We start from the raw sequence: 9,889 nt of genomic DNA on the forward strand, positions 1-9,889 counted from the left end.
TATCCTCTGAAACTAATAAACCAGTTTCTTCCAAACTTAATTTTAGTTTCTTGTGTATAATTTGAGTTTAGTATGACCTCCATTATCACTGACTACTAGTATACATATTTTTAAAGGGGCTGTCTGAGGGACGCCTTCGGGTGTGGGAGTTAAAGCTACATTGAAGACCCATTGCTGGCCTTCAGCTGTTGTCTGCTCTATGGTCGGGTTGTTGTCACTTTGACACATTCCCCATTTCGTTTCTCAATTTTATTAAGCTGACTCGATCCTTAGAACACCTTGTATACAGTTTGTGTTTTCTTTTCTGTTTTGTGAAAACACATCGCTGCCATGGATAAAATAGACCATAGTGATACAATGCAGTTTTTTTGGCTTATATCTCAAAAACTAAATCATAGAGCTAATCTGACATGAGGCAAAAGTATTCATTAGGCCAGGAACTACTTGCTCGGAAGTGACAATCAATTTTTGGGTTATTGACTCTTAATTGAATAGTTTGAATTGTTTTACATTTTTCGTTTCAAAACTTATATAACTGACTCTGCAGTCTGGACTTTACTCATTGTTGAAGGCATACTTTGACCAATAGTTGTTATTTTCTGTGTCATTTGATCTCTTGTAGATAGTTGTCTCATTGAAATTCATACCATATCTTCACTTGTTGTCAGATTTTTGATTTTCTTTAAATTTTCCAACAATGACAGAATAGTTGGAATCAGCTACAAATTTTGATTCAACAGTACTGTTTCACCTAAAGCAAGGTTTCTGGTACTGTATTCATGTATGCAGGAATCTTCTTATATTTATGTCATAATGTACGTAGCAGGTTGGACTTCATCTTTGTTGTCTTTCAAGAAAAGTGTCACCATGAGCCAATGCACATCAAGTTTAAGGGGGACTATCGAACATGCACAGCCCAAGGTACAGGGGGTCAGTCTTTCGCAAGACTTAAGCAATGGCAGGCTAAGCTATAAAGCAAGCAGCAAGTTGTAACAATTTTATATAGTCACAGGTCCAAATAATAATAATGATGCCAAAACAATTTACAAACAAATAAAGTCCAAATAATTCAAAAACTAAATTTACGTCACTAATTTCACTAATCCATTCACAGTTTAAGTTAAAGTCCAAAATGTTCGAAATATTCAAAGTTAATGTTGTCTGGCTTGAATAAGGTACAGTTGTGTTGTGAGCTGTCTTTTGAGTACGGCTTTCTCCTGTCAGTAACTAAGCCTGGTTGGCTTTGGAAGCACTCCTTTCTGGATTACACCGACAAGACTACACTGGTGACTACATCCTGACTACATTGTGACTACATCGTGACTTCAATGATTTCAAAAAGTTGACTGTACAATTTATAGCATTTCTAATAAGAGCTCAAATTATGATGAATATTACTAACTTTAAATTTGTGTAATTTGAGTAATCAAAATTTACTTCGAACTGTCAAAGGTAAAAATAAGAATAGTGTCAATTTAATTAAGCCAATTAAAAGATAAATCTAATTATAATACTTTTGCCATTAGTAATTAAGGACATGCTTAGACAGAACAAAATTTACCTGACACATAATGAGTTAATAATTAAAATAATAATTTCCGACTCAATCCTATTAATATTATATCAAAATAAAATATTTTCCAAAAATACCAAAAAACCTTAAATACAAAAACTATTCTATAACATAAGGTTGCAACAATTCAATCACATTATCAGGATCACTTCTTTGAATTAAGTTTGAATTTAAGGTATGAAACTTCAGAATGAGGGTATCTTTACATTGTTCTTTATGATGTTTTAACTCAAATATTTGACTGCTTTTTTTCTCAATTTCCAAATTGTTTTGTTATAATTCTGTGTCAGACGTTTTTGCATATGTAATTTTGATCATCATTATAAAGAAACCAATTTAGTTTGTGTAAAAATGACTTGATATTTAGTTGTTATGAAAGGGGGTAAAGTCTTAGGGTCAGAGGTGTATAAATTATAACACTAAAGACTATACAGTGTTAATTGTCATTGTTGAAGGCTATTGGTTGCCTATAATTGCTTACATCCATTTCATTTTAACTTTGGTGGATATCTTTTTTTTCATTGACAATGAAACCATATCTTCTTAACTTTTAAATTTATCTGTTACTAGCAGTATATCCAAGAGATTATGTATACATGTATATATAGATAACGTCTGAATATATAGACTTTAATTTGTAAAATTAAAAGTATTACATTTCAGAGTTTATAAACAAAAGCTGTTTCATATTCACTATCATCATTATCAGCGCTTATTTTACCAGATACTATCATAATTCCTGATTCTCTGTCAATGTCTATTGCATAGGGAGATTTGATTCTGTCAGCCTCTGATAGTATTATCTTACAAGTTTTACCATCTGGTGATACTACTACAACTCTATTGGTTCTCTCAGAAACTACATAAACAAAGCCATTCTTGTCTAATGTTATTCCTCTGGGAAGGACAATATCATCATGCATAAATGTCCAGAGAGCTTCTCCAGTACTTTTGTAACAGTAGACTTTGTTTTCCATAACAATAGTACTATAGATATTTCCTTTGAATAATGCAACATGATATGCCACAACTCCTTCTAATATTGTATGAGACATATCATTCAGATTTACTATTGTACTAAATTCCTCCCCACTGCTAATGACCAATGTTTGACCATCACTTGCTACTGATTCACAGTAGTGAGTAATGTTAATTGATTTACAAATTTTATTTTTTTCTACATCCACCAATGCTATCTGTCTTTCTGTTTCTAATGCGACAGCAACTGTATTATTTCGTACAAAGCAAGAATTGTATGAGCCTCCTGTAAATTTCACAACTTCTCTCATGAACATGCCATCTTTACTGAACAGCAGCAGGTAACTTTTATCAATTTGGTAATCAAGAATTATATATTTACCATCAGGTAATATTGTACAGGCACGTATATCAATAAACTTCCTATCTTGTGGAATAGTCAGCTGTCTTAAGAAGGATGGCTTAATTTGTTCAATTGTAGGAATAGTTGGAACTAGGTACTGTGCTTGATTTTTTCTCACTGCCTTAAGTTGAAGGGTAAATGGGCTGGTATTGATATTAATATCTCCAAATGATTTGACATCTTTTAGAATTGATTGAAGTTCAGAAGAGATGGTTAGTTCTAGGTTAATTTCATCCAGTGGGCCTCCACTTTTTAAATCTTCTATGTATTTTGCTGCTTGGGATGTAGTTTTCTCAATGTCTCTCAGACCGACATACATTTGTAGCTCAGTTGCATATTCTGTCATTTTTGATAAATCACTTTGCAATTGGCTCATCTGATTGGCTTGTGTCTTCAGTTGTTGTAGTAAAGTGTTCATCTTAGATTTCAGCTTTGATTGTTTTGAATCTAGATCATTCAATATTTCTTGTTCTAATTTCTTTAAGAAATCATCTATGGACTTCCTCATAGATCGAATTTGTTCAGCAGCTTTTGTTTTTTGTTCAGTACTTGTATTAATCCTACGGTTTAGATATTTTATAATCTCCTCTAAATTTTCCTTTACATCCTTCAAATCTTTTTCAAAAAGTTGTACAGAGGCAGATGATTTTACTTGCTTTAGGACATCTGACAGCGGTTTCATTTCCTGACATTTTTGGTGTTTATCTGTGATGCACATGACACAGCAGGGACAGGCATGGAAAGAACAGTACAGTTCATACTTCTTCTTGTGATCTCTGCACTGGCTACTAATATCTTGCATAAATTTGGGTAGATTGTGGTAGTCTTTTGTAGATATTGTATTGTGGGCTTTAGACAATCTTAACTTCTTGTGATGTTTTTCACAATCTATACAAAGGAACACCTCACATTCTATACACCACCTGACAGCTTCTGTAGACGTTCCATCATCATTACAGAGGGTACAACAGTCTGTAACTAAGGACGCCATATTCTCTCTTTTATTTCTGAAATTTAGTGTAAAAAAAAGTAGTGTTTTTGAAAAAAAATAGTTAATCAATGCAACTGCAGCAGGAATCTATTTTATCAAAAGATAAAACATAATAAAAAGTGGTATTAAATGTTATATTATAACAAATAAAACATGCCCTATGAGCTGTGTCTGTACTTGTCAAAGATAGTAAAGACATTGGATTTCCTGCTGAGATTTAATATTATATGTTGTCCTGCAAATATTTGTTTGTTTTTGTGTTGTAGGATTGCTGTCTCATAATGTTATACCACTTATTTCAGAAACACATTTTTACCTGATAAATTCTGAATGTTGGTGCTCTAAGCAAAGGAATTTCCACAGGGAAGTAAAATGTCCAATAACTAGTACATTTACCTAGAATAAAACATCTATATATAGATAAATTAAAGGTCAACATTTGAAAGGTTAAATATTTTAAAATTTGAAATATTTTGAATGGCTTTCTAAGGTTTTATAAGGTAAAAAACTAGATATTATACAAACATCTAGTGATGGAGAGTCCTTCAAAATTGCAGATGTAGATGTTGAGGGCTGAAAATAGAACATAGGGGTATTTTAATCCCTGAAACTAAAGTATTTAGAGAAAATCTGACTGTTGGTGAAAATGATTATCAGGGTAGATCTATCTGCCCTGAAAATTTCAGTTGAATCAGATATAAGGAAATTTTTAGTTTTTGGTTATTATCTTAAATATTTTTATAGATAGAGATTAAACTTTAAACAGCAATAATGGATCTACAAATATTTCATTATGACTAAAATTGTCAATTGACCCGTTCAGGAGTTATTGCCCTTTATAGTCAATATTCATAAATTTTTGTAATCTTTTACCTAAATATTCTCCACTTTAATATCCTGGGCAAAAGAAATTGAACTTGGCCACAATTTTCAATCGAACATCTTGATTGAAAAATTTATCTGATGACCGTGTCATCCAATCAACATGACCAAAAATAGTACATAAGGGATTAAAGTCTTAAGGGAAAATTAAAAAAAAAATTCAAATGGTCACAACTTGATAATATTCATTAATTATTACTATTGTAAGACTAAATATTCTGAAAAGGTAAGGTAGTTGGACATTTTTACAAGCTGCACAGTTTGGGAGAAAAGGGGTAATAATTATTTTATTGCTTTCAAGCCTGACTAGTTATATAATGCATACTTTTATATAAAAATTTGTACTATTGAAAAATTAGTATAAAATAATTCAACAGTACTGTATAATACACATAGAAATTTACATTACTGACAAAAAAGATATTATTTGTTCCACTATTATCTTCTTTTGATCACATTTTCGTTCTGTTGAAATATGGATATCTCATGATGATTTTATAGATGTATAAACCTTTGTTTGAAGATCTCTATACTTACTTTGATCATTTTCATTCTACGTTTTTATAAAAATATTAACGAACGAACGTTCAAAAATATATATCATCATAATGCGTCTCCATGATAGATGATTTCTACAAACACAATATTACATGCTGAAATATCCGCAGAAAAGCATTTGTTTGACTCTGTAAATCTTAATTTTATATCTAACTTTATTAAAGTGGAGTTGTCTCCCATGTGTATAATTAAAATTGATCATGTGTCGCAAACTTGGAATACTTGTGCATAATTTATGACTTCATTTTGTCTAGGGGAAGGAATTTGTAAAAATTTAATTTGATTTTAGTATCTGTTTGATTCATTATTTGCTACAGAATTTTTTTCCTGTAGAAAACAAGATGATTGAGAAAAAAAAATATTTTATTCAAACTATTAAAGATCATCAGAATCTTCAAACTGTAATCATATCAAAGTCTTGAAATTTTTTATGTTCCAGTATTGTATGTCATCACGATCCTGAAAAGGGGCATTTTAAACGAAGAATTCTAATTATTGCAATTAATTTTTATCAATGGTTCTGATTAGGTGACAATGCAAAATTCTCTTTCTTATGGAACCTGTCTGTCAAACATTTTGAGTTTTGGAGTGTATTGACATGTTATTTCTTCAGTAATAAGCAAAACACTCACATTTTGCATCTTTAATTCTTCTTTTATAGAATTTATAACATTCTGAAAAGTTGATTCAATTTGCACCAGTAAAACTGCAGTAGAAAGCCTGCTTTAAAGCTTCAAGAATACAATTCAGTTATCTCCTAAATATATAAACTCATCATAGATAACAGGACTAAATTTTGTATATACGCCAGACGTGCGTTTCGTCTACAAAAGACTCATCAGTGATGCTTGAATCCAAAAAAGTTTAAAAGGGCCAATAACTGTTAATTACTAACCACTGGACATTTTTTAAAGGCACATCTTATTGTTAAAAATGGGAGAAATTTATCTTTATGAATTTATCTATTTGTTTATTGAGGATTGATGGAATTCATTTGAAACTTATTTCAATATTTTTTCTTAACAGTAAAATATAGAATATAATAACAAAATAAATAGATTTTTTGGACTTTAATCTCTCCATGTAGGTTTAGGGTACAAACTGTTGTGTAGTGAGATCAGTGACCCCTTTAGACACTTTTGTGTTCAATAATATTGTTTAAATTAAATTTTCTCTTAGGTGAAGCCATAATGTTAAACTCTTTTGAAATGTGATAATCTTTGTTTGTCAAAACCTTTGTACTACAATGTCGCCGTGTAACTTAGATTGTGATCCCTCCCAACTTAATTAAACGAGAAGGGAAAACAACAAACTTGGAGATAGCGGTCATTTAAAGTGGTCAGCATTGTCCACAGTGTTTGATTATTACACCTTTTACTTTATCATGTGAGAATTATTATCAACTTTCAGTCGTAAATTAGATTTTTAGTTTACGATATATAATATCTGTAATTTTTATTACTTGTTCATAACAATTTTACTGTGAGGTCATTATTAGTTATATAAGTATAGGGTGATGTGGTACGATTGCCAGTGAGACAACTCCCCACGAGAGACCAACTGATGAATGGAATGCATTTTCAATTCATATTTGTATTTGTATTCACATATTTATATTAGTATGTATGAAAATGAGAAGACATGGTACATAAATGTATGTTTGCCAATGCGACGAATTTCCACAGGAATCCAAATGACATAATAGAAACAACTATAAGTCACTCACTAAGGCCTTCAACAATGCGAAAATAAGGCCCCGAAATGACAAATGGTAAACTTTTTAAAAGAGAAAACTGAACAGCCTGATATTTGTATTTGTGTTGTTTATATATATGTCATTAAGGTGGTACCTAACACTACAGGGAGATAACTCTGTAAAATCAGCTAAACGTTTTAATTACGTCGTGTTGTAAAGGGAATATTAAGCTTCTCAATGATCAAAATTGGTGTTTGTCAAACTGCTATATAAGGGTGCAATCAACATTTTTTTACGTGACGTCATTCTGTAACAGGGCATGTAATAGTGGACCCATCATGCAGAAGTCAGATATTCATAGTTATATAGATATCTATACATCAATGGAAAGATAATTCTATGAACTTTCTGAATAAATAAAAAAAAATCCAACATCTCTTGTTTAAACATGCAAATTGGTACAAGTTATCAGCTGGAAATTAGGCATTTTCCCCCTAAAAAACCTTAAAAACAGACCACCTTTGGACACACGGATCAGTAACCTGTGCATATATTTGAGATTTCTTATAATATGCATTTCCAAGAGCTTATCCGGCTGATTTAAGAAAATGTAGTTTCAGCCTACGTTCGCCTGCTCCGAAAGGAGCTATCTTACCTGACAAATCAAAGTGCTTTTTTCAACAGGTGAAAATCAGCTGTTTATGGAGTTGCCTCCCATATAGTAGGAAGTCACAAAAACATTTTTTTTTTTTTAAATCTTGACAAAAGTGGCTTTTTAATTGAACTTCAATATATGTTTTTCACATTGAACATAAAAAACAATCAACTTTTTCATTTAGTGGTATATAAATAGCAGGGAATTCCATCAGTATGTAAATCTCACTGGGGAAATACCCCTAGTTTTTAGTACGAAACTGTTTATAGCACCCTAACCAGTGTATTTTTTCTGATAAAATGGTTGGTTCAAATTTTTTTTTTTTATATATATTTTGTTAAAGGGTCAAGTAAATAATTTGTCAAAATTTTAAGAAAATTAAACGAGCCAAATTAATTTTAGTGAAAGTGTTGGGTACCACCTTAATTCTGGAAAACAGTGCATATTATAAGTGTCACATGGCTTTCCACTATGTAGCTTATGTATCAATTATGCATGATGCTAATTTTGTAAACATTTTTATAAGGGTATACTAAAACTGGTACAACTCAAACTGTACCAGATACTTATGTAGGGAAAATAAAATAAATGCACATTAACGCTTGTGTGATTGATTGACCAATATTGGTGCAATGTAACATGATGTTTCATCACCTGTTTATAGAAACATAATGAACATATTTGAATTTGAATTTAGAATAGATTAAAATTTGATATTGAATAAAGAAACTGTCTGTAATGTATTTAAATGTTATCAATTTTTAGTTCAGATTCTGCGGGAATGAAAGAAGTAAATTTATTTGATATTTAACTTTAAATTGATTTTAAAACTCTATAAACAAAAAAAATCATTGTGTCCTTTTATAGTGTTGTGAAACTTAATTGAAATTTTCAAAAAGATCTTATAAAATAGATTATGTTATTTCTAAAGTTGTAACAATCTTTGTGACAATTGAGAATACAATTTCAGTTTTCAATTTGACTAAAGTAATGTTATAACAATTTTCTATCAACTTTAATTTAATCAGAGTTCAAAAGTTTTGAAATCTCGGTGAGGGTTTAGGTGTATGTATAATGTTTAATGCCTTTTTATGAGATCTATAATGTACATCTTTTGACTGATAAGAATAGGAAATGAAAAAGATATGAATGTGGTTTCTTTGTTTGTATTAGGCCAAAACTTTCGATACTGCCTATACCTAACGAGCTTGAAGCAAACACATCATGTCATTTTTATGGCCCCGCATCGAAGTTGTCGGTGCCATATAGTTTTACCCTTGTCCCTTATTCCGTCTTTCCGTAATTCCGTCATTCCGTCAATCCGCAACAAACCATTATACAGTTTATACAGTATATTCTAAACGCCTTCAGATATTGGGCTGGTTTTTGGTATGTGAGTTGATGCCTGCACTTTTCAATAGAGATAACAACTTTTCAGATGAGGCATGACCAAATTGTTTATGCAGTTTTGATATAATATCCCTCTTTCTTTTCTTAGAGAATCCAGAATCTACCTTCAGGATTTCCTCCTCACTCACTACAGAATCGGTCTGCCCAGTTCTTCTGTCTTTGATGTTTATGCAATAATGACCATTTGAGGTGAAATGAACATCAACTGGTTTTCCAAACATTGTCACTTTATCATTATGGAGATCAAGAACTGTTTGTGCTCTTTTCAAAGAATCTTTGCTCAATAATAGAGGTATTTCACAGTCAACTACTTCTGTTTCTATGTAACATTTTAAAGAACCAAATTGTTGCTATGGATTTACATGAGATTGATCATAATTTTTACTATTTGCACATAATTGACTTGTTTAGCCGTTTGAGTGCAGCAGCTATTATCAGGAGAAAAGACTCACAGTTAGTTGTTGACAAATTCATGCAGATATGGGTTAGTGTATATGGTGCTCCTGAAGTTGGAGTATACACTGACAATGGTGGGGAATTCAATTCTCAAATTTTTCGTGATATGGCTGAAAATCTAAACATGTCAGTTAAGACGACAGCAGGATACAGTCCCTGGTCAAATGGAATTGTAGAACGACATAATGCAACTCTAACTGAAACAGTTAACAAAATCAGAGAAAGCTCAAATCTATCTTGGGAAACTGCAATTAGCTGGGCTGTAAATGCCAAAAATAGTCTTGTAA

General features: G+C 31.3%; 1 protein-coding gene across 1 annotated transcript; it reads right to left on the reverse strand.

Annotated features, from left to right (window-relative positions):
- Positions 1-982: 982 nt before the first annotated feature.
- LOC139504485 (uncharacterized) lies at positions 983-4,335 on the reverse strand. The gene is made up of 2 exons (XM_071294589.1): positions 4,262-4,335; positions 983-3,961 (listed from the first exon to the last, which is right to left on the reverse strand). The coding sequence occupies exon 2, from the start codon at positions 3,943-3,945 to the stop codon at positions 2,233-2,235; it is 1,713 nt and encodes a 570-aa protein (XP_071150690.1). The 5' UTR covers positions 3,946-3,961; positions 4,262-4,335; the 3' UTR covers positions 983-2,232.
- Positions 4,336-9,889: the final 5,554 nt, after the last annotated feature.

The sequence above is a fragment of the Mytilus edulis genome, chromosome 14 (genome assembly GCF_963676685.1).
Source record: "Mytilus edulis chromosome 14, xbMytEdul2.2, whole genome shotgun sequence".
In the NCBI taxonomy this organism is placed as follows: Eukaryota; Metazoa; Mollusca; class Bivalvia; order Mytilida; family Mytilidae; genus Mytilus; species Mytilus edulis.